The sequence below is a fragment of the Nymphalis io genome, chromosome 3, assembly GCF_905147045.1.
Source record: "Nymphalis io chromosome 3, ilAglIoxx1.1, whole genome shotgun sequence".
NCBI lineage: Eukaryota > Metazoa > Arthropoda > Insecta > Lepidoptera > Nymphalidae > Nymphalis > Nymphalis io.
In genome coordinates this window covers 14,155,511-14,182,974 of record NC_065890.1, presented here as the reverse complement: position 1 = coordinate 14,182,974, position 27,464 = coordinate 14,155,511, and the positions used below count along the sequence as shown (strand labels likewise).

Sequence of the window (27,464 nt, the reverse complement as noted above, 5' to 3'; positions counted from 1 at the left end):
TAGAATATTTTGTAACATTGTTTTATTAAATAATTTAAAAAATAAACAATAACCTGTTGCGTTAAGATTTGTATTTATTGGTCTTCATAACTAATAAAGAATACAATAATAACATAGTAGTAGTAAGAATAAATAAGAATATAGTAGTATTCTTTAGGCAACATCTAGTTTTATATTTGGAACTGAATGTCGTCATTTTTGTTTTTACCGTGACATCTAGAACTAATGGCCCGAGCCTTCTAGATGAAACAAGTGATCCGGTAGCGGCAGCTACCAGTCAGGATTTGGGGCGTAGTGTCAGTCAGGGTAGTGGGGCGAATTCTGATATCAGTACCTGGACCGGCTGAAACCAATAAGTAAGACACTCATTCCCTGTTTTGCTGACTACTGACTTTCACTTGCCTTTTTTCGTCATCTAGTCTGACAATCAATAAGAAATATAAAATATGTTGAAAAAAAAAGACATCAATTTTAATGTTTATGGTTAGGAGATTAATCTATCCACAAATGAAAATATCTAAAAATACTGTATAATAAGAAAGAGAATCGCATTTTACTGCTAGGTAGGGCTATGTGCAAGTTCGTCTGGGTAGGTACCACCCTCTCATCAGATATTCTACCGCAAAACAGTAGTACGTGGTATTGTTGTGATCCGGTTTGAAGGGTGAGTGAGCCAGTGTAATTACAGGCACACGGGACATAACATCTTAGTTCCCAAGGTTGGTGGAGCATTGGTGATGTAAGCGATGGTTAACATTTCTTACAATACCAATGTCAATGGGCGTTGATGACCACTTATCATCATGTGGCCCATATGCTCATCCGCCTTCCTATTCTATAAAAAAAATTGATAGGACTAAAGTTAAAAGCATAAATTATTGGTATACATACGCTTCCAGAAATATATCTTGGAGAAATTTAGAGAAGAAAGAATACGAGAATTGTTTGAATCACGAAGTAAAATATTACAAGAAAATTTAAACTGAACGATGTTGATGAATTAATTTTCGTTCTGCCACCAACAAAATACTCAACCTCGGCTTAAAATAAAAGTCGAATGCGACTCGCAGATGCCCGAGTCGCTCCACAAATCAAAAGTTCCGCTTGCCGTGCCTTTGTGCTCGGGATACAATAAGTGTTTAAATAAACACATTTTAATCACGTCAAAGGTTAATAAGTTTCAATGTCAAAACATTTCTGAATAAAGGAAATAATAATATTTACTTATATACCAACATGTAAAAAGAAAAATTCCTATAATATATTTTTTTTTAATTTAAAACTAATTTGCAATCTATATAAGGCTAATAAGCCAGGTCAGACAAAGAAAAGTTCAGCCGTAAATTAATTAGTAGAATAATTTCTGATTCACCCCAAGCATACATCATTTCCTGTACCAACTTGTACCTGTACTTATATTTGATTTATCTGCCTCTTATCTTAATTGCTAATTTAACCCACTGGCCATCGAGTTTCATATTAACAGTGACAGTCGAAACCAAAACATGTTTTTCAATTTAAAAGAAATGTCATCAAAGAAAGTTAAAAAAGTAAATAAGTAGCAACTAGTGAATGTCCCGCTGTTAGGAAAATCACAGTATCATCCGCTGCCCATCATCACATCGCATTATTATAAATAGAGCACAAGAAAACACAATCGTGAAGAATCAGGTGGAATGGAATCGAATAAATGAAATTCCAGTGGGACAACTAGACTCCAAAATAAAATACCAAAAGAATTAATATTATTACAGAAAAGCAAACAAAAAATGTGAAATGTCAACACAATGTCACTCAGTGTAACATTACCTTTACTATGCTGGACAGTTTCATTGGAGACAGAAAATCGGACGTTTCTTAGCAAGTTGGAAATAAGATGAATCCTGATTCAATCGAGGCGTCCGTCGGTTTTACTTTCTTATAATTAAATATTACTCGCATAACATAGTACATAAACCGTTTCTAGTTCAAAGATCTGATTCTCGATCTTTAAATATCTTTAAAGGGGTAAAAATAAATGTACTATATAATAAAACATTGAGAAACAAAAGTAATCTCTATGTTGTAGCATTTTGAGTTTAGATTCAATTAAATCGTGAAACACAACGATTCGAGTCTGTTCGAGCCAACTTTAATAAATAATATTTTGTTTTTCAAAGTTCAGCGAAGTAATATAAAATATTTTACATTTTCGATAATCTTCTGTCACTCTTGACATAAAACTTATCATTATATTCATTTACTTGATTTAATATACCTATGTATCTTTGGTTTGGTTTACCGTCTCCACAAAAAGAGGAGAGGAGGCCTTTAGCCCAGCAGTGGGACATTCACAGGATGTTACGGATATATCTTTGGTATTTATTTAAATAATATGTAATTTTATTTTTTCATGACGATTATAATATAAAATTTTAATATGGTATAAAACCCAGCATGCTTTGATTTTTACAAGTTTTTATTTAAATTTCAATGTTTGTTATCTATAAGAGCTTATTTTTTTTATTATTTAAACCTATCGTACGTTGATGCTTCTATAACAGAAACCTTTACATAAGTGTCAAATACAGTAACAGTAACAGCCTGTAAATGTCCCACTGCTGGGCTAAGGCCTCCTCTCCTCTTTTTGTGGAGACGGTAAACCAAACCAAAGATACATACATACATATATACCCTTTTGAGGAGAAGGTTTGAAGCTTATTCCACCACGCTGCTCCAATGCGGGTTGGTAGAATTCACATGCGGCATAATTTCACAGAAATAAGACACATGTAGGTTTCCTCACGATGTTGTCCTTCACCGTCAAGCACGAGATGAATTATAATCACAAATTAAGCACATGAAAATTCAGTGGTGCTTGCCCGAGTTTGAACCCACGATCGTCGGTTAAGATTCACGCGTTCTAACCACTAGGCCATCTCGGCTTATTACGGTCAAATGCTGTGCTAGTTTTCAACTCGATTGAATATTTCTTTTTAGAAACTCATCAGACACAAAAAAAGAAACATTCAAAACCATTATCGAAAAGACATGTTGCAAAACAGTGGTTGTTTAAAAACTTTCTTCATAAAAAAATTCAACTACGCACCAAGTACACGGCAATTATTAAACACAAACAGATTTATGTATATACATAAACGAGTAATTTAATAAAGGTTTTGCTGTCTATTTTCTGTCGATTAAAATAACATTTGCAATGTGTAAATTAATTAACATAGTACAGACGTAATTTTAATATAATGTTCATATATAAGGCAAAATTACTCACATTTGAGGTTCAAAGCTTATAATATATACATATAACATTTCCAGCAGTCCAGGCACTTCAGCGAGCATTGTAACAATTATCAGCCATTAATTAGATTGGGTTTCAAATGTCATTTCCAATAAAGGTATCTATTGAAACTAAAATTCCATTAATTAATTTAGTATTTGCAAAACCATGTACGTTCGTAGATTTCATTTTAAGGAGCCTAAATATATAAAATTCATTTCACTCACATTTTTCCTCAAAATTGCCACACGCTTCTAAGGATGAAGGTATCTATTTCGTGAAACTACCTTAAGTTTCATGAAATAACGATTTAAAGAAAACAAGGATAATTTATGGTTAAAAATTACAATTTAATATTTACGTTAATTGTTTTACATACAATATCAAGCTATTGCTAATATTATGTATGAAAAAAGTAAATAGTGTAACGCCTAATATTAATTACATTAATTTACAGAGAAAGAATATAGTTTTTATTAGACTTAAAAAAAACAAAGAAAGAGAACCCTAGACATCGACAATCAAAATACTGAAAAGCTAAACATATAATATATACAATTAGATAAAAAGTATAAGTGGAGAAGGTCTCTGATGAAAATATCGGAGGAGTTACGATATGGATTATCCCGACAAACGAGTCATTTGAAAGAACACAAATAACAACCAATCTACTTACAAGATCGTATACAGATAAAGACACAAAAATTGATAGACCATCAATTTAAAGGAACAAGGTATCCTTCACACCTTATCGTTCCTCTGAAATATTCAACGCGATATTATAAATGCTCGACGGTGCTAAACAAATTGTTCTGGAAGTTGTGAATAATGTGTTCGATTCCCTGCCGTTGATGGTGTTTCGTGACGAACGAGGGGCGGCGGTGTGACGAAGTGTCGGTCCTGTTACGATTTGACGTTAGTCTTATGGCGGTATGAATTAGTAGTGTGCAAGATAAAGCGATTATTAGGCAAGCTAACTAAACAATTATAATTATTTGATTTTTACAAGAATTTAAGGAATACAACCAATGCCATGGTTAGATAACATGTATCTTGTGAATGTCATAATTATTTATTAATTTAGATTGTTTCGTAGGTCTAACGATTGCACGGTAGCATGCGAAAGCGATCCCGTGGCGTTCCTCGTTAAGACGGAAAGGGTACCGCTGGATTTTTAGTGGGAATTCCGATGTTCAAGGCGCACTCGGCGTCTTGAACATCGGCGAGCCCCACATACTATTCCCGTGGAGGAAACGCGTAACGTGTTTTTCAGCGTAAAAAAAGGTCTAGCGGCTAAATATTAGGCTGTGAATCCCGAGGTCTTGTGTTCAAACCTTATGTCGGGCCAAAAAATTATTGGAGTTTTCTGTCAAAAAATTCTCATTAGCAGCTGGCAAGCTAGACGAGTGTATACTGTCGTGCCTCGCAAAGCAAGTAAAGCATTTGATCCTGCGCCGGTCGTATGGAATTTGCCGTCCCATCAAATTCAAATTCTCTTACCAGAAACCTTACACCATCGCCATCTGCATCAAGTTCGCAAGCAATGGTTACACGACGCGCTATGTACATTACTTCACTGACTTAAAAACAAATATGGAAACTAAGATGACCCACAGTGAGCAAGGGCGCGGCCGCTGGCAATGTGGAAGGCGTAGTCCTTTGATTTAGGTAAGCCGTAGTCGGCACACTCTTTGTTCACTACAAGGTCGTTTTCGCTGATCGACGTTGCCGCCGTCGCAGTTTTGCTACTTGAATTTATTAGAATATTTTAAGTATTTATTACCGATTTTGGTGTTTTTGCTTTTATTTATAGTAAATCGTATTATAATTCACATAATATCAATCTTATTGCAAAAAGGATCACGAAATTACCCTTGTTTTATAAGAATAGCAATTACTTATTTTAAATTCATTCATGCCTAAATATTTATTTCAGATTACCACCATAAAATGTTTATAACTTTTCTCTTTATATGAAATTAAAATTCAAGAATAAGATTAAAAGTCAGAAAATAAGTGTAGATAAAATAAGTATATAAAGAAAATATTAGTTTATTAAAACACGTTTTGCCGTTTTTAAATAGTAGGTAACATAAATATACTTATTGTAATTTTACACTTTCCTAAATTATCATAATAATTGTAACATGGAATTTGCCTTTTCATTAGTTATTTAAAAATTGATAAATTATGAAGCTGCGCTGAAAATAATGAAGGCAGAAACGCACTGAGACCAATTCTCCTTTGCCACTCGCGTTGAAAAAAAGATCTTATGATAGAAAAATTATTGACTTCAATCTGCACTGTTCAGTTCACTGTATTAAAGATTAATAATTTGCCGCAAGTTTAATTTAGAACCATTTTTCCATATATATAGTATATATACAACAAATACAAAATTTTCATTCTCATTTTTTATGTAAAACCGTATTAATTTCTCAATAAGGCAAGATAAGTGCAGTCAATGCAAATGGAAGAACAGATGCCTCGACATCCGAAAAAACAGTGCAAGTTTTAAATGGAATAGAGAATATCATGGTTACGATTATTTACGTTATTTTATGGTTGAGTTTGGGAACGACATTCTGCGATGGTGGTTCTGAAGATCTAGTGGTAAATTCATTTGGGATTAAGATGTCAGTGCAACATAAAGATGACTGTAATGAATACACTAATAGCCTCCAGATATCACCAAGAACTTTTGTCAATAGACCAGTAATGATTAGAAATAAATTAGATTGAACAAAGAAATTCTGTATTTGAATATTTGATGACAGATATTTACAGTCAATTACGTAAATAATACGGCATGTAATTTATAATAAATTAAAAAGCTGAATTTTGTTTCTTTTTTTAGCTCAAACATTCTGAATCGGTAGATTTAATGGTTTTATATTTTTAATGTTTTGATTTCTTAGATTCCCGTATTAAACAGAAATTCTAACGAAAAAATCGAACATAAATACGTTTTGTGCGAATTGCTTTTGTCTCTTAATAATTACAGTATTTACATTCTTATCAGTTATTTTTAAATATATGAGTTGAGAAGCTGCTTTAAGAATTATTGGAGGCCTCTGCGTCTCTACGCACTCTAAGACGAATCTCCTGTTACTATTCGCTTAGAAATAAACTAAAATCTTTTATTAACTTCAATTTAATAATAGGTTTTCTATCAGAGGAGTGAAACATTATGATATTGATACTATATATTAAAAATATAGTATAGATACTTAGTAGCATTAAGACTGACATATCCATACAAAAAGAGTAACTCGCATCACGCATGCTACTTAATCGAAAAGCGCTTAACTTATATTGCAATCGGCATGGGTGAAAGGGGGTGAAAAGGTAGGTTTGACTGCAATTCTAACATGTCACTTGCAAGCCTGCCACGGTGACGTTTATTTTTGTTGTAAATTTTACAAATTACTTCAAATAACAGTTTTCGTAGACTATTTAAGACAACTAAAAAGTATCAAATTTAAACGAAATATCCTCGCTTTTATCTTTTGTTCTGTAAATATCGGTTTATTTTATATACTTGTCTTTATAAAATAAGCTGCGTGATAATAATATAAATTGACGAGTAAGCTCAATCGGTGTGTATATATATATATATATACTACCTATATATATATATATATATATATATATAGGTATATATGTATAGGTATAAGTAGACTGGTTGTTGGTCAGTACGTTTTCATCTTATATTTCACAGACACTAAAGATAAAAGAGCTTGTTCATTGGTCCTTGTAGTAATCACAAACAGAACTAATTCGCGATGTGACTGGACGGGTCATCAATTAATTTAAGTTCGACGATTGAATAATGCATATTCAAATGTCTCATAAATAACATCAACGTGAGTATATAATTAAAATATGTTATTTTAAAAACAAAATATTTTTTATTCAAGTAGGTTATAGTACTTTTGAATCATCATCACAGTATTGAATTAAAAGTACAGCTACCACCGAACTCTTGTTACTTATTTTGCATTAACGAAAAAATCGAAAATAAATACATTTTGTTGCTAATTTCTTTTGCCTCTATATAATTTTGGTATTTACCTTCTTATTCGCTATTTTGAAATCTATGAGTTGAGAAGCTGCTCTAGTAAGAAAGTAGGCTATAGCACTTTTGAATTATCACGTCACAGTACTGAATTAACGGTAAAGCTACCACCTCCACTATTCGGAGTGTAGATTTCAACGAGAAGAACCGGCAAAAACTTAGTAACTTCTCTTATACATCTATTTACATAGTCATGTCAGGTTACTAAATACAATTAAGTTTATTTAATTTATTCTTCATGGAAAAAAAAAACGAAAACTATAATTCTATGTTTTATCATATGTATTAGTGTTTTATTGAGTACAGTGTTTTGTGTACAGTGCAGCTCTGGTCACAAATACTGATTTGCTCTGTATTTTCTTCTCTAATCTTAGAGCCTTCATTTCCTCATGATTTCGAACTGATGTGACATAGAAACCTTCAAGAAATTAATCTACTCATTCCTTAAAAGTCAGCAACGTATCTGCAAATTCTTGCAGTTGCAGGTGTCCATGGGCTGTGATAGTCCTTCAATCAAGGGAGCCTCCTGGCCGCTTGACACCCTCTTACACAATAATATGGCGGATGGTTTGTTGTTTAATCTTAATTGAAGCGTTGGAGTTCTATGATATATACGATATATTATTTCTATAGCTATGAGGCGTTAGCATGCAATTGATTTCACAGATTTATTTCGGACGCAATAAACATAAATTTCTGTTTACTTTGGCCTTAAAGTCGAGATGGCCCAGTGGTAAGAACGCGTGAATCTTAACCGATGAACGTGGGTTCAAACCCGGGCAAGCACCTCTGAATTTTCATGTGCTTAATTTCTGTTTATAATTCATCTCGTGCTTTTCGGTGAAGGAAAACATCGTGAGGAAACCTGCATGTGTCTAATTTCATCGAAATTCTGCCAATGTGTATTCCACCAACCCGCATTGGAGCAGCGTGGTGGAATAAGCTCCAAACCTTCTCCTCAAATAGGGAGAGGAGGCCTTAGCCCAGCAGTGGGACATTTACAGGCTGTTACTATTATACTATTATTGGCCTTATCTGTAACACAAAATTACAAAACAAGTTACAATAAAATTCGTACAGCTAGAAAACTTAAGTTTTATATTGGATATTTTACAGTTTTAAATAATCAATAATAAATATTTTACACATTTCTAAGTTGCGGTAAATACTTGTTACTTTTTTAAATTTTATAATTGTAATATGAAATTTACTTTTTTGTTGGTTATTTTGAAATTGATGAGTTGTGAAGCTGGGCTGAGAATAATTGGAGGCCGAGACGCGCTAAACAATGAATTTCCTTATGCTGTTCGATTGGAAGAAAAGATTTTGGAAAATATTAGCGATGGTAACACCATACCGGCCTGCTCAGGTGCCGCTGTATCGTCAAACTGGATCTTAACTGCAGCTCATTGCCACAGAGAAGAATTTGAACTGGTCGCAAGATATAATAGTCATTTTCCAAATCACATGGGCGAAATAAGTCCAATACTAAAGATTTATATTCACCCACAATATGACGAGCAACGTTTTCAAATGAATCAAAACGACATATATAGCATTATGTCTCAGTCAAAACTTGTTGGTTTCTCAATATGGAACGATAAGTGCGGTCGACTACAAGGCCCTCGTTGGTCACAAAGTAAACATCCTAGGATTCGGAATGACAAATGCAACTGCGTCTGAAAAGCCGTTACAAGTTTTAGACGGAATGATGAATAATTGCCTGGAATGGGATAGGACTCAATCAATCAATCAACAGCCATTCATTGTCCACTGCTGAACATAGACCTCTCCCAAGGGATAGGACTGGCATCATCATTGAGGGAACACATTTTACCTATACTCCCATCTTCGGCGAAGCAGTTTAGTGAAGCCACTCTCCTCACGCTCTTGCTACGCGGCCCCATTCTGTTTCTTGACATTTTCACATAAGTAGATCATCTCCGACATGCTAGATGGTCCTAAGCCCGTAAGGACCAATCAGTATTTTCAAAACAATCATTGTAAATACCTAAAAATTTTAATTTTGGCGCTTATCATATCACCTGACGTCTGACGCAACGTATCCGATAGCGCGCCACACTCATACACGGCACACACACGGCAGGAGGGTATCACCGCCGCCTCGCTATCCGAGACACGATTATTTTTTTTGAATAATTCTGCATATCTTAAAAACTACATAAAATTAACAAATACTACAACAACAGCCGCGACATCAACGATCTCGAGTCTTGAATTGAATTTTTAGGTATTTACAATTATTGTTTTGAAAATTTGTCCTTACGGGCTTAGGACCGTCTAGCATGCCGAAAAGGGCAGCTAAATAAGTCGTAAATAATTATTATAATTCGTCGATAGAAAGATTTAGATTTACTTACCTACCTTTTGATGCTAACCGCAAACGTAAAATTCTAGGTGTATTTAGAAAATCGAAATCAACTATTTAAAAATGGTTGCTGGTTGTTATTTACAAAAAAAAAAACAATTTACCTTTCTAACATATCGCAATTTAAATTATTGCTTTTATAAATGAGGAGTGAAAAGACTGGAAAGTCAAAACTGTCCATGGTCGATCAAACTTTAGTATGTTTTCAAAATTATAGCCGTACTGAGAACCGAGGATCTGGAATACCATTCCTGCGCAATGATCGCAGGTGGTTTAGATACATTTATCTAGCACCATCCACACTTTCACTGGATATTATATAAAACACAAACAAACTAAACCGCAAAATACTGTTATTGAGACGTATTTATTCGCAGAATCGAAAACGTACGTACGTACGTATATTAATAAAAATATAAATAAATAAAGTAACGATGCCATAGGTTTCCTACAAATTTACTAAAATTCGCATGTAGATAGAGAAAATTAACTGACGGGCTTTTAAAACTGGACTATGAAGAGACAGAAAAATTAATTATTTAATATATTAATAATAAACAAGCAATTATGGTAAAAAAGTAGCAGTAGCAGTTGGTGTCCACCAAGGCTCGGCCCTGAGTCCTTTTCTGTTCAGTGTAGTGCTTGACGTTGTCACAGTGAAAGCCCATGAGCCGTCTCCCTGGCTCATGATGTATGCTGATTACATTGCACTGGTAGATGAGGACAAACAGGTATTGGAGCAAAAGGTGAACCAGTGTAAGGGTATGCTAGAGAATGGAGGTCTGATGCTAAATGTTGCGAAGACCGAGTATATGGCCTGTGGCAGTACGGACCCCGAACCCATAAAGATAGGCGGAGAATCCGTTATCAAGACGGAAAAGTTTAAATACCTCGGGTCCGTACTGCACGAGTCTGGTACAATCGACCACGACGTCAGAGCTCAAGCTACAAGTGCGAACTACAAGTGCATCATCCGACTAGTCTAATTGTACGGCAGCGAGACGTGGCCAGCTCTCGCGAGATACGTTCAGCAACTTCACGTCGCGGAAATGAAGATGCTGCGATGGATGTGTGACGTTACGCGACTAGATCGCATTCGTAACGAGCACATCCGTGGTAGCCTTGGAGTTTGCGATGTAGCGGATAAGTTGCAGGAAAGCCGTCTGCGTTGGCTTGGCCACATTAGCCGCAGACTACTAGACTATGTCGGGAACCGATGCCTGGACTTTGTCGTCGAAGGCCCTAGATCCCGCGGCAGGCCCAAAAAGCGCTGGCTCGATGTTATGAGGGACGATATGAGAGAGCACCATCTCACTAAGGTGGACGCTTTAGATCGGGCAAAGTGGAGGCATAGATGCAGGAAAGCGGACCCTGGCGTTACTAGGCCGGGAAAACGCTAGGCAGAAGAAGAGTAAGCTGTGATTGAAAGACGTATCAAATGAAAAGCGTGAAATAAAATTTTATCAAATTTTAATCAAATTAAATATAATAATAAAATAAAGATTTAACAAATTTAATATCATCATATTTATCTGTATCTTACATTATAATTTTGTTGAAATGACACTAGAAACCCAATTTAATTCATGGGTGATCATTGCTACTATGCTTGCTGAAGTTCCTGGGGTTTTTTTTAATTTGGTAGTGAATTCATTACAGCCATCTACTGCCATTGAATTGACGCCAACTATACCAGACGAATGTACCACAGGACCACCAGAATCACCACCACATATCGACGCTTCCACTCCACATAAAGGAACAACACACATATTATGCGCAAACGAAAAGTCAAAACTTATTTCATTTTCGAGACAATTATTCAACATTCCATTTAAAACTTGTAACGACTTTTCACTACTTGTTGCATTTGTATATCCGAAACCTAATATATTTACTTCTTGACCAACTAAGGCTTTGTAATCGACCGCACATATCTTTCCGTATTGAGAAACCAATATATTTTGACTTAGAAATAATGCTATATCGTTTTGATTCAATTGTAATCGTTGCTCGTTATATTGCGGATGAATATAAACTTTTAGAATAGGACTTATTTTACCCATGTTTTTTGGAAAATGGCTATTGTATCTTGCAACAATTTCATACCCTTCGTCGCTGTTGCAGTGAGCCGCGGATAAGATCCACTTTGAAGATACAGCAGCACCGGTGCAGCGGTGTTCATATTCAATATTATTGCTGTGTCCATCATTATTTACAATCTTTGTTTCTAAGCGAATAGCAAAAGGAAATTCATCTTCGAGCGCGTCTCTTCCTCCAATAATTCTTAGAGCAGCTTCACAAGTAATACATTTCAAAATAACTAATAAAAAGGTAAATACCATGATTGATTAGAGACAAATGTAAGTAGCACAAATCGTATTTATGTCGGACTTTTTTAAATTCAAAACTGTAAAAGCAATTCTAACAAAATGATATATTATTGTTTTATCAATATTATAATACTACTGTTTCCTAATGTTTTATTTAGGATAATTTTATGGTTATTGCTTTTGATATGAATATGTAAAAAAATATTTACTGCATTATGCATACAATAAGTTATATGGCGTAGCTTTTTTATTTGTATCTAATGAGAAGACGGGTCAATTAACTCGACAACACTGGTAATAAAAGATTGTAATTGCAACATTCTTAACAATGTAATTTTTTTTTTAATATTTTCTTTAATATAATGCTTTATATTATAAGGATATTACTAAAGGGAAAATGATCTTCAAGTTATACCGTAAATTGTAACTGTACCAGAAATAATTTCATTGGAAATATACAGATTAATAACCAATTTACTACCTGATTACTTTGCTTTTTGAAGTTCCTGGAGATATATAATATTGTAATTGTTGTGGCTACTTTAAAAAGCTTCACATGTTAGCTATTTTCACTAAATTGTTTTACATTTGTCATTAGAACATGTAGTAGCTACTAGTGGTCCTTAAAATAAATAAATAAATAAAATAAAAAATAAATATATGTATAAAATGCATGCCACCAATGATACTAGATGAAATATATATGTATGAATTCATATATTTACCGAATTGATCGTGTATAACACTATGTAAGATGATTTGTTCGATTATAAAAAGATATTATTTTACATATTTAGTGCATTTTTTATATAAATAATCCCATAGAAAGGGCACTACGTTACTCAGTTGTAGAACTTTGTGCAAGCCCGTCTGGGTAGGTACCACCCAATCATCAGATATTCACCGCTAAATAGCAACATACTATAATTATACTTAATATTGTTGAGTTCGAAGGCTGAGTAAGCCAGTATAACTACAGGCACAATAGACATAACATCTTAGTTCCTAAGGTTGGTGGAGCATTGGCGATGTGAGGAACAGTTAATATTTATTACGGCGTCACCTGGCCGTGGTGTACTTACCCGAGAGGCTAATTTGACTGTCCGCCTACCTATTTTATAAAAAAAAGGTAACTATGACTTGAGTGGTCGAAAACCTCATATCGTAATATATTTAGCAAAATATTGTGTGGCCATAGATGGAATAATTATTATTATCATGGAATGGAATAATTATAATTATTATTACCATAGATGGAATAATAATTATGGAATAATTATATAATTATTATTATTATTATTATCTATATATATATATATATATATATATATATATATATATATATATATATAGATAATAATATCTAATAATATATATATATATATATATATATTGTTTTCTACATAATAAAATAACTTTATGTTCAGTTCAACTAGTTAATTGTACACAGATAACTATTTCTGTTCATTGAACGTCTGAATTGGCAATTACATTTGCAATCCAATCTAATTCATGGCTGATCATTGATACTATGACTGCTGACGTTGATGGAAAGAAGTGGATATCGCTAGCAAACTCGTCACAGTGACCTGAAGTCATTGTATTAACACCCACTATCCCAGATGAATGTACCACCGGACCACCTGAATCTCCAGGACAGGCCTTCGCTTTCACTCCGCAAAAGGGAACAACACACATCATCGTAGCTTTATAATATTTGTTGCCAATCTTATCCCATTCGAGGCAATTATTCATCATTCCGTCTAAAACTTGTAACGGTTTTTCAGACGCAGTTGCATTTGTCATTCCGAATCCTAGGATGTTTACTTTGTGACCAACGAGGGCCTTGTAGTCGACCGCACTTATCTTTCCATATTGAGAAACCAACAAATTTTGACTCAGACATAATGCTATGTCGTTTTGATTCATTTGAAAACGTTGCTCATCATATTGGGGGTGAATATAAACCTTTAGTATGGGACTTATTTCACCCATGTCATTTGGAAAATAACTATTGTATCTTGCAACCAGTACAAACTCTTCTCTGTGGCAATGAGCTGCAGTTAAGATCAAGTTGGACGATACAGCAGCTCCTGAACAGACCGGCTTATACACTATGCTATCACTCTCACTATTACGTTTACTCAAAAGCGTAGTTTCCAAGCGAATAGCGTAAGGAAATTCACTATTGAGCGCGTCTCTGCCACCAATTATTCTCAGCGCAGCTTCACAACTTATCAACTTTAAAATAATTAACGAAAAGATTAATTCCATATTAAGATAATGATACTATTATTTATGAATGTAAATTTGATTTATTATTCACTGTATAAAAACTGTACAAGTTCTGATACAGTAAACTGATGTGTTTTTGTGTTTTAGGTCTAAAAAATGTATTGTAACTTGTTTCATAACTTTGTTTTACAGATAAGGAAATAGAAAACAGCATTTTACGATTATTGAGTTTAAAATAAATCTGTAAAATAGATTGCCTAGATTTTAGCATCCATGTATATACATAAGTGAAATACCACTCAACTCGAGATCACCTAAACTATCCATAATACAATTTTCTTTTTACCTACCCGTGCAAAGCCGGGGCGATTAGTAATATTATAATTGCACCCCACTAGGTCAATGGCGGGTATTAAAAATGAATTAACTATAAAAAAGGAAAAAGAAGCATGTATCGTAAGAATACGCCCCAAGGCATGCATCCTACACATTACTAACACCTGCTAGCAAAAGAAAAAAGATAATACACTGCAACATTCACGAGAACTGAATTCATGCGCGGCAATTATATGAAATACATCAAAACGGCTCAATTAACGTTACCTAAAATTAAAATATATACAACATAGTACCATACTCGGGTGGAATCTATATTATACATTGACAAAAACTTTATTGTCCCATTCAGTCTATACAACCATAAAACAGCAAGATTGTAAATACCTGATGCATAAGAAAGTGAGAGGAATAATCTGAATAAAGTCTGAAATACCAACTTAAACCATTAAGAAGTCATTGGGTTCTTCTGTCAGGCAATTCTCAGTAGCAGCCCAGAGTCTTATTAGCAGTATGTACACTCCCGTGCCTCGGAAAGCAAGTATAGCACGTGAACTCCTTCCGGTCGTTTGATTTGCCGCTCATCGAATTGAGATTACAAGTGATATTATAAAAACTGTTAAATTTCTAAGTAACAAAAGCGAAGTAGTGATTTTTTGGGATATGTGTATGTTATTCGTAATATAATATAATCATTTAAATTGCCCCTCAAATAGCTTATAATGTTCTTTAAATGTGACGGCGAGGCTGTGATGCCGACATTGGTTTAGATGTCTCCTACTGGTACGCCGATCAATGTATTCCTATATAGAATCTAGTAAATATCTAGATTTAATAACTTTAATTTCTGGTTTAATAATAAATATAATCTATGCATATGTATTTGCATAGATTATATTTATTTAGAATCTTTTTTTTAAATTATTTACATTAAGGCCTTAAATAAATACAAGTAAAAATTAAAAACAGTTTCTACACAAATATGAATGTATAGAAAGTTTAAAGAAAAATTGACCACCTTTTTAAATGTTGTAATAAAAAAGACCTAGATAGACTAGATCTAATAGGTTACATGTCTCAGAAAAACTCCTGCCCTCAACTTAAATATTTAAAAAATATGTATGGTTATGAGGGGAACAGATAATGATTATTATAAAATCCATATTTTATTATGTATTGCAAAATAGTAAATGATTGAATACTCAATTCAATTGGTTTATTGTACACAGTTAAATGTATTTTTCAACCGACAAATGTTTTGGAAATTACATTAGAAATCCAATCTAATTCATGGCTGATCATTGCTATGTAGGCTATTGAATATGTTGGGACGATGTAAAGACCGTTAGTGAGTTTTTTACAACGACTTGAACCCAATGAATTAACACCCACTATCCCAGACGAATGTACCACTGGACCACCTGAATCACCAGGACAGGCTGTGGCTTTCGTCCCACACAAGGGAACAACACACATCATCGTAGCTTTATAATATGTGTTGTCCCATTCGAGGCAATTATTCATCATTCCGTCTAAAACTTGTAACGGTTTTACGGACGCAGTTGCATTTGTAATTCCAAAACCTAGAATCCTTACTTTGTGACCAACGAGGGCCTTATAGTCGACCGCGCTTATCTTTCCATATTGTGAAACCGTTAAATTTTGACTGAGACATAATGCGATGTCGTTTTGATTCAACTGAAAACGTTGTTCATTGTATTGCGGATGAATAAAAAACTTTAAAATAGGACTTATTTTACCTATTTCATTTGGAAAATAACTATTGTACCTTGCAACAAATTCAATCTTTTTCTGGTAACAGTGAGCTGCAGTTAAAATCCAGTTGGACGATAAAGCAGCGCCTGAGCAGACCCTTTTATACATTGTTTTGTTACTGTCACTAATATTTTTTACAATCTTTACTTCCAAGCGAAGAGCATAAGGAAATTCATTGTTGAGCGCGTCTCGTCCTCCAATTATTCTCAGCCCAGCTTCACAACTTATCAAATTCACGATAAGTAATGAAAATGCAAATTTCATAATAAAATTAGAATATTTTGAAAAGTGATGAAATTTCCACAATTTGATAAACTGTATTCAATTTAATATTGATTTCATGTGTATTATATGTACCAATTTAATTTTATTGAATATCGTAACTTTGTATTACAGATAAGGAGAAAGTAAGCACTTTATGACTATTGAGTTTGATATACATATGTGAAATATATTGCATAAGATTATACCCGCGATAGTTTTGTGATCGAGATAAATAGGTAATCGCAATAGTGGGATAGGATGAAGATAACTTGTCATACGAATTTTAACACAATTGCGTTTTATTATAGCTTATCGTTAGTACCTCTATATAAATCGATAAAATCAAGATTGTTTGTCAATCGATTTTTTTTTTATTTGGTATTGACGAAACATACACATCGCAGAAATACAAACATTTAAACAAGTTCATATATTTAAAAGATGATCATCGTATTTAGATAAATGTCTATCAAGTTATATTACATCTGCTAGACATTTAAGGGACATTTTAAATTTCATCCTTATCAGTTCTTAAACATCCAGTTTCATGTCGACTATCGAATACAAGTATGTTTTATAAGTGTCTTTAAAAAAAATTAAGTGATTTGTTATTATCCATCCGTAGTTATTGTTTTGTCAAATAGTGGAATTACAAAATTTTCACATATACAATTAGAAACTAAAAATAGGTACTGTACAAATCCTGACCGCGTGTAATGGTTGCAAGAATTCTAGCAGTATTTTCACTTTGAGTCGCAATTCCGGTCCATTGGGCGAAAAATGAACCAGCCTTTCCACCAGTAGAGGTAATTCTTAGTTAAATTGGTTTGTAGTGTAAAATTGAGAGTACAGATACTAGTTGATCGGAAAAGTTGTTTATAGAACAAATTCAATCAACAGGCTTATTGGAAATAACATTCGTAATCCAATCTAATTCATGGGTGATCATTGATACTACGACTGCTGAAGTTCCTGGAAGGAAATGGATATCGGTAGCAAATTCGTCGCAGTGACCTGAAGTCAGTGTATTAACCTACTAACCCAGATGAATGTACTACTGGACCACCCGAATCACCAGGACAAACCTTCGCTTTTACTCCGCAGAAGGGAACAACACACATCATCGTAGCCACATATTGTTGATAAGTTTTTTCGAATTCCAGACATTCATCATTCCATATAAAACTTGTTATGGTTTTTCGGACGCAGTTGCATTTGTAACTCCCAATCCTAGAATACTTACTTTGTGACCGACTAGGACCTTGTAATCGACTGGACTTATCTTTCCATTTTGAGACACTAGTAAATTTTCGCTAAGCCATAATGCTCCATCGTTTTGTTTCAATTGAAAACGTTATTCATTGTATTGCGGATGAATAAAAAACTTTAAAATAGGACTTATTTTACCCATTTCATTTGGAAAATAACTATTGTACCTTGTAATTAATTCCATATTATCTATGTAACAATGAGCTGCGGTTAAGATCCACTTCGGCGATACAGCAGCACCTGAGCAGACCCGTGTATACATTATGCTATAACTGTCACTAATATTTTTTACAATCTTTGCTTCCAAGCGAACAGCATAAGGAAATTCATTGTTGAGCGCGTCTCGTCCTCCAATTATTCCCAACGTAGCTTCGCAGCTTATCAATTTCAAAATAAGTAATGAAAATGCAAATTCCTTAATGCAATTAGAATTTTTTAGGAAAGTGATGAAACTATAACAATTTGAAAAACTGTATTAAATGTAACATTAAATCGATGTGTATTATTTGTACCGACTTTATTGAATTTCGTTTTGAACTTTTCATTAAAGATAAGGGGAAGTAAACGGCACTTTACGATTATTGAGTTTGAAATAGATTGCATGAACTATATTATAATAATTTTATACCTGCGATAGTTCTGTGATATAGATAGATAAATATTAGCAATAGTGGCATAGGAGAAGATAGAAAGGGACACGAATTTTAACACAACGAGCCAACGTGATAAACACGATTTCACAACGCATACATCACAATTATTTATTTCACGTTACAAAGACTTACGTTATCTTAAGCTTAAATAGTAATAAAAATACTACTGACCATATGCTTACTTTTTTTATATTTTCGCCGGGAGGGCAAATGACTGTACTCCACCTGATGGTAAGTGATAGTAGAGTCCAAACACGACGACGGCCAGTACAGACGGGAAAAACGTTCTGCACTAGCCGCCTTCGCCTTGCCGGCCCGCAAGATACCTCTTCACGCCTCGTTTGAAGGAACCCGGGTTGTAAGAGGAGGGGAACACGTGAGCTGGAAGGAATTCCATTTTTTGGAAGTACGACAAAGAAAGGAGTTGCCAAATTTCTTTTTTCGCGATGGAATTGATGTCACTGTAAGGCGGTGACATCGAGAACCAGCTCGCGTGGACTTAAGAAGGAAGGGGGAAGCAGGAATTACAGATAATAATTCCTCAGAGCACTTGCCGTGATACAGTCGATAGAAAGCGCTCAGTGCTGCTATCTCACGACGCAATTGTAAAGGTTCAAGGGTGTTTGTGACCTTTACGTCGCCAATAATGCGTACGGCACGTCGCTGCATCCGGTCCAAGGCCTCCAATAGGTACTTAGCGGAGCCATCCCAAAGGTGCGAGCAATATTCCACGCAAGACCGTTCTTAACTGTAACTAAAAAAAATGAAAATAAAAACGGGCAACTACATTTTTTTAGGTAATTAAATTTTTAGTGCCCACGCCCACCCATTACATATTCTGCAGTTAATTATAAATACTTAGAACTATTGCGTTTCGGTATGAAGGGTGAAGTGGGCGACTTTAACTACAAGCACAAGAGCCAAAAGGTATTTACCATCAGGATATTTGCCGGACTGTCTATATCACACTAACAAAAAAATAGTAAGAAAAAAACACATGTTGTTTAATCGTCTTAGATTTTTATGCGATTCAGTTACACAAACTTAACCTGTTTTTTACTTATAATTTCTTTAGAGTCCAGGAGACCACTAAATGATATAGATTTAGGCTGTCGGTAATATTGAGAGTTAATGTAATTTTTAAAGCGATGCCACTTACCGATTATAAATAAAAAAAAAAACAAATAACGAGCTAAGAAGACTGTAACTGAAGAATGTACGATGAGCCACCACTCACATATAGAAGCCGTACACAGAACTTAGGAATATAATAATTAATAAACGGAAGAAAAAATATACAGAGCGTGCATTATAATGCATATATATTATTATATGCCCTTAACACTTTATTGTATGGCGAATTAAGATCGATTGGCGAATGTTTATACCTTATTGTTTAAAAAGTGCACGGAATAATATCCCTACGTCGTCGTCGGGTAGTTTGATATATAATTAAATATTTGTGTTTTTTTATAACTAATGTAATAACCGCAGTTGCATTAATGTCTGAACTTTTATTTGATTCTTGTAGCCTCTTATACAGCAAATTTAACATATTTAATAAATAACATTAATAATCAAATACATCGTACACGTTGCCACGGGTACTCTTGTTGAAGAATCGTGCGCGTGCATCGTTTGTTAAGCTAGACAATTTATTGTCGATATTTTGAAGCGATTCATTACAATTATTATATATTCCACTCGGATAATTTTTTTTTTTTTTTTTCGCCTCTACACACACACGCAATACACGCCAAAATTAGATACTGCTAAAAGTGACAGTTTTCATCATCGCTATATTAACGAATGTCACAGCCTGTGACTTAACAGACTTTAAAAAGTTCATTAAGGACTTTGAACTACGAAATGTCACATTACATCCATTTTCTCTGTAATTACACATATTCCCTCTGTACACCGGAATACTCCTTCCACGGGAATATAATAGTACCTTTATCACATTGTTGCGTGGAATGTCTTATAAACTGCTTGTACCTCTTCAGACAGTCCTCCACGAATCCTTTTACTGAGGTTGAAGTAAGGTATTTGACTCGCTCAACTAATATAAAAAAGGCTTTGAAAAAAGCTTTGTCGTAACATTGCATTTGTTCTGAAAAGAGCATATTCTAATTACGTACCAAATATCAATAAATTAATATTATCAGTATATGTGTAAAACGAAAATATCTAATCAATCGCATTAAAAATATTAGTAAAGTAACAAACTATTCTGTTCTTCTTGAAGATTCGAAGCTTATTCCATTACGCTGCTTCAACTCAGAAACATGCGTCACACAATTTCATCTTCCTTCATCGTTACCAAGGGATGAATTAAAAACAAACTACACATTAAAATTCAGTGATACATCGATAAATGTAAATAATGATTTCCTTTATAAGATACATTACACCAAAGAAACGCGAACCGTGTATAAGATGACTAATAAAATATAGAATAAAACGTAACATAAAAGCAATTAAGAAATTCATCGAAATCAGAAACTCGTCCCGAAATACTGAGCCCCAGATAATTGACGGAGATTGTCTTCAAGCCACGGGCGAAGTTTAAAGAATCGACTGCAGTTATCTTAACTCGAAATTGGCAAGGGTTAATGTGGATGTAATTAAACTTGCTGATCCGCTCCCTTAGCGCTCCACCCGCGAACCAATTATGGATACGTTGGATTTTATCCACTTTTTGATGATATTTATCAAATTCGATTCTATAAAGTTCGTTATCTTCTTCTTCTGCCTAGCGTTTTCCCGGCCTAGTAACGCCAGGGTCCGCTTATAGTTCGTTATGGATTTCAATATTTAATATTATTAAAAGCAAAGTTCTTTAGATGTATAAATGTTACAACAACTTTATCTATTAATTTTCCCATCGTATTGTTTCAAGGGAATATGGAAGAAATTTATTTAATACATAATTTTAGGATTGTATTTATATTTTGCAACATCTGTAATTAAGAAGACCAAGTATCTTGTCGTTTATATAACGTCATTACGATTAATGACTCATTTATCAGTGTAGTCCTGGTGTTGATATATTAATAAATACATAAATTAATTAATAAATATTCTCCATATAAAGTAGTAGACAGAAATATACTCATTTTTTAGAAAAAACTACTACAATAAAATGAATGGTTATAAATATACCAGAATACAGCTTTAAGTGGCTTCTTTAATTTGAAGGATTTCACTGGTTTATAAGACTTCAAGTTTTGTATCCATTTTAAATTAAAACCAGCCTTCCTTAGTTAATAAAACCACTTTGTGATTAAGCAGGATCTTACAATTTGGTATCTTTAACGGATTATAGTTCGTTAATTGCTTGGATTTAAAGGACCAAGATGAACCCAATTTATCTTTATCTTCTTCTGACTTGTATTTTCCTGATACAATTTAATTATTAATGGGCTTTACATAAAAATAAATTCAAATTATTAATACTTAAATATTTATTAGATTTTTTTAGTGTCAAATTTATCTTTTGTACATATACTTGTATATTGTTCATTCATTTCGATTTATTGTTTACCTATTACTGTGGTTGCAATAACTGATTTATTTCTTCTTATTTTCTATATTCTTATTATGTTAATATTCATAGCACATTCTGAAAATTATAATAAGAATGTTACGTAATCAAAATATCAAAAAAAAAAATTAAAAAAATATAGAAGCTTACCAGTAATATATACCAAAATTGCTTTTGAAACTAAACGCAATGTAATTTGCGCATACTTACTAATCGCCAACGACTCGCTACAGAGAGATGGAAGTGGCATTTCTTAAAAAGATAAACAAGTTGATAAGACACATAAATCAGTTAATAACACGTGAATCATAATTGAAGATTACGGTCTCCAATTCAGGCAAGCAACACTGAGTTTCCATGTGCCATGTGCCATGTGTCGTTTGCCATGTTTGTATAAAATATATCTCGTACTTGAGGCTTATGAAAAAAACATTCTGTATGTCTCAGATGAATTGTCGTCACTTGTATGCCATGATATTGCATTTGAGTGGATTATGGCGGGGACAAAACCTCTGACATGCTGAAATGGCTATATTGGAGCTACACTGATTCCTTTTTTTCACGGCCTACGTTACCGAAGAAAACTTTAAAAATATATATTTTTTAACCTACATCATATTTATATTAGGAACTTCCACTTCTTAAAAATATATATAAACAGTTATAAGTAGTAGAAATAAATATGCAAAGTACCACATGTTTTTGTTATTATTATTATATTTTGTTTGTTATTATTAGCTTTTTTCTAAGACATCTGTCACAAGATTTTTTTTATTCACATTGAAATATTAATTAAAACTATACATAGGTAACTTTCTGCTTCATTTTGCGGAATATATTTTCTAACAATTTTTTAAGTAATCGATACGCGAAATGAGGTGCAACTTCTCTGTTGGACCTGTTACACTGTCTCACACTGGTATATACTGGTGGTAGGGCTTTGTGCAAGCACTGGTGGTAGGGCTTTGTGCAAGCTCGTCTGGGTAGGTACCACCCACTCATCAGATATTCTACCGCAAAACAGCAATACTTGATATTGTTGTGTTCCGGTTTGAAGGGTGAGTGAGCCAGTGTAATTACAGGCACAAGGGACATAAAATCTTAGTTCCCAAGGTTGGTGGCGCATTGGATATGTAAGCGATGGTTGACATTTCTTACAATGCCAATGTCTAAAAGCGTTGGTGACCACTTACCATCAGGTGGCCCATATGCTCGTCCGCCTTCCTTTACTATAAAAAAAAAAAAAAAAAAAAAGGGGGGGGGGTAAGGTGTCCGCTCCGCATGTTTATCGCTAACGCCCAATCGAGCAACGTCAACGACGTATATATACCCTTATTAGCAACAGAGACTTTAACTTAATTTTGATAAAAATAAAAATACTCAAGAATTATCTTTGTCTATTCGTGCCATTTCTATATCTCTGCTCTTAGGTTAACACTGGCGTATACTCAAACAAAACGAAACTTCAAAAGGACTCATTAAGTTGCCACTCAAATAATGGGAACTGTACACTAAGCAATAAACCTGACATGGTCAGAAAGCATCGATGCTTTATATTAAACTTCACAGCGCAAGATAATGAGCTTACCCTGTTTTTATAATTAAGTATTTATTTATTTTTACTACGCAATAACTATCTAAAGCAAGTCTAGAAGTAGATGAAATTTGTGTTTAAATTTTGTACAGTGTATACTTATATACTAGTTTTTGTGCTATTTGTGTTATTTTCATCAGTATTCAGAATTAGGAATATAAATAAAATGCGTGACTGACCTCCTCGTGATGCACCCTAGTCACAATACTAACTCTTTGGAGTGGTTGCTGGGCAATGCAACTTTTCTAATACTTCTTTGTTCAACAGAGTAAGCTGTGTAAATGACTCTATAGCGCGGCCTTTCATTGAAAGTTCGGATCTGGTATCCCTCGCTTGCAAAACTGTCATGGTCTACAAGAAGACGGTAGAGCATTTACCTGCCTCGTACCTCTTAAACGCATACCTTCGAGATTTAGACACGTAGAGCCTTGCACAAATAGCCGAGAAGGCTGTGGTAGTGCGAACGGCATCACACAGATAATCTGAAAATATAAAGCGGAAACAAATAGATTACTATATCCCCAAGCAAAGCAAGACAAGTTTCACCAAATGCGTGCTGAACACAGCTGAAGGAGTCAAGGTTGAAATAAGTTTCTATCCTCATTTGGTTAAGGAGTGACATGGAAGGCTGACCCTGAAACAAGTCACTATTCTCTTCTGCAGAGAGTTTTGTAAATAAGTGTGAAAATATATATGAAACTTATACAGCAGCAATTTTGCTAGAAAAATAATAATAAATGATCCTATACACACAAAAAATCACACAAGTTGTTTAATTAGATATGTTATAAAGAGTTTTACAAACATGTCCTTCCTAATTAAAGCGCACCAAAAACTTTTTGTCGTAAGCAAACATCCACTAGGGCTAATCTCTTTTCAAATATTTTAACGCTATAGTATAAAACAGGCATCATTCATTCAAAGTTAACATAGGTGAAACCATGGGGACCTATCAATAATACCCATCTATAATAATAAAGCAATAATTTATTTATTTTTAATAATTAATTTTTGTTATGCTCTTATGAGATTTCTCTCAGAATATATGAAAGCGTTAAAAAGTATTTTTCAAGTGCTCAACAAGGTTTTATAATTCAACCCATCAAATCGCGTGCATGTTTCTGCCAACACCGTGGAATATTACGATGAATTTGCCTTAAGATACTAAGGCTTTATTTCAACTGCGCGAGACTGACTGACTGCAACTGACAAAGCCGCTGAATTCCTCTGTCTGTATCTCCGCTAACTTATCCTTGACCACGCAACGAATTTTAATAAGGTTTTCAATAATGGAAAGAAAGAAGAAGAAGGTTTATGATTATGAACATCGAAAGGAAGTCTGGATGTGTTGGATGAAATTTTACAGTACAGTACAGTAACAGCCTGTGAATGTCCCATTGCTGGTCCTCCTCTCCCTTTTTGAGGTGAAGGTTTGGAGCTTATTCCATCACGCTGCTCCAATGTAGTTTGGTGAAATATACATGTGGCATAATTTCGGTGAAATTAGACACATTTAGGTTTCCTTATAATGTTTTCCTTCACTGACGGTGAGACGAGCACGAGATGAATTATAAACACAAATTAAGCACGTGAAAATTCAGTGGTGCTTGCCTGGGTTTGAACTCACGATCATCGGCCAAAATTCACGCATTCTAACTACTGGGCCATCTAAGCCAATATAAGTTAATATACTAAAATATTAAACAAAGGTCACTAATCTTAAAACAATATAGACATTAATAATAATCCTTAACTTCCCCCTTCCGAAAAGGATATTGATATTTGTTAGAGCTCTTTTGTCTCTTAGTATTTCCATGCTACAAATTTATATAAACGTATTCATGTATCTTTAATTAAATATCTTACAATGAAAATAAATGAAAAGTACTAAGCAATATGCTTTCAATTTTGTTACTCGTTTCCTATGGTTTAATAAAATATGTGTCACATATAAATTGAAGTACTTCAATTTCGAATTAAATAATTTACTTAGTGGTAGGGCTTTGTGCAAGCCCGTCTGGGTAGGTACCACCCAATTTATTTTAACAACACGGGAGATTAAAACTGCCAACTTTGTAACTCTAAGCTGCAAATTATATTTGTGAAATCGTTAAATTTAATTAAAAAACAAAAAAAAATGTTCATAATCAATTGTTTTAATTTTAAAATTCATAAAAATAAATGTGCCTTTTTTATGTATACCAATAGTTAAATAACTACCAAATTGATTTATCACGCATACGCTAAAACTGATTTTATTGAAACTCATGTCACTTATGACACTTTTCATTCCGAGAAATGAAATAAATAAAATATTTGTCAGTATATCCTATACTATATACTAAAGCTTGTAAAAAAACTGCATCACGATATATTATTTAACGGTATTATTTAAATAACGCAAAGTATCGCATATGTATTGTATAAACATTTCAAATTAACAAACACATACAATGGCAGGTTTCCTACATAAATGGAATCCGTATTTGCCGAACTTATCTATCGAATAACTGCCCGCGCTCACACTACACCGCTAAACTAATAGATACTAGAAAGATAACGCCACATTTGCCCGAATGCTGTAAATAATAACGATGGCTTTAATATTTTTAATTAAAACACGATCTTATAATCAAAGTTCCCTTCTTTAGTTGTACAAATGAGTCAAAGCTTGTACGATTTAATTGTATCAGGCTGCTGTTGATATTAATATCGCAAAACATTAAAAATAATTAATTCCGTTCGAAATAAATTTTGAAGAAGTGTATTCGCGTTGATAAGATAATGTCAGCTAAATTGTAGACAAAGTTATTATACAGTAAGTATAATAAAAAACATATAATAATTAAATATATAATTAAATAATGTACATGACATAAATTAATCCAGTAATAATATCAGTTTCCTTGATATAGTTAGATATATTTTCTTATCCATAATTTAGGTGATAAACATTACTGGTGGTGGGGCTTTGTGCAAGCTCGTCTGGGTAGGTACCACCCACTCATCAGATATTTTATCTTAAAACAGTAGTACTTGATATTGTTGTGTTCCGCTTTAAAGGTTGGATGAGCCAGTGTAATTACAGGTACAATGGACATAACACCTTAGTTCCCAAGGTTGGTGGCGCATTAGCTATGGGCGTTAGTAACCACTTTCCATCAAGTAGCCCATTTGCTCGTTCACGTACCTATACTATAATTTTGTTTAAATAAAACAAAATTAGAGTAAACTTATATAAGTATATTTGTAACTATTACTAAAATGTATTTTTCATCCCAACACGAAATCTTAAGCCCGAACAGGATTAATTCTAACCTTCTTCAAAATAGAATAGACTTACGAATAGCAATGAGATATTTGCTAGCTGTTACCATAAACTTAAGAACTTGGTCATATAGAACAGATACTATTACCGAGCATTTGCATCAGAATAACTTTTCACATTTAAATCGAACAAGTCGACGGCATCAAGCATTCATTGCATTCACCAAATTCTACATCAATGTCAAAATTCTCTTCTTTTTTTTTCGAAATGTCAAGTTGCTGTTGGCCAGAGTGGCCTCTACAGCGTCACCGGGGGGATCAAAATTCTCACGAAGTTTGGTGACAGCGTTTGTTTAATGGAAAAATAATCAAACGTAAGATGTGGCAACACGCCAACTCGTCCGAAGCCACTAAAATGGCGCAGTCAAACAATCGCCCGTCAAATTGGG

The 27,464-nt window shown here is 33.8% G+C and overlaps 2 protein-coding genes across 2 annotated transcripts in view; both read right to left on the bottom strand.

Moving 5' to 3' along the window:
• Positions 1–11,194: 11,194 nt before the first annotated feature.
• Positions 11,195–13,277, bottom strand: LOC126781239 (trypsin II-P29-like). Its single transcript, XM_050506131.1, has one exon. The coding sequence runs from the start codon at positions 12,084–12,086 to the stop codon at positions 11,286–11,288; it is 801 nt and encodes a 266-aa protein (XP_050362088.1). The 5' UTR covers positions 12,087–13,277; the 3' UTR covers positions 11,195–11,285.
• Positions 13,278–15,876: 2,599 nt separating this feature from the next.
• Positions 15,877–27,464, bottom strand: part of LOC126781137 (trypsin-like) — an 87,135-nt gene continuing 75,547 nt past the window's right edge. The window contains exons 3-4 of the mRNA XM_050505963.1: positions 20,434–20,499; positions 15,877–16,626 (exon numbers count right to left, since the gene is read on the bottom strand). Of these exons, the coding sequence (XP_050361920.1) occupies positions 15,888–16,626; positions 20,434–20,499 (805 nt within the window). The 3' untranslated portion in view covers positions 15,877–15,887. The remainder of the gene's footprint in view (positions 16,627–20,433; positions 20,500–27,464) is intronic.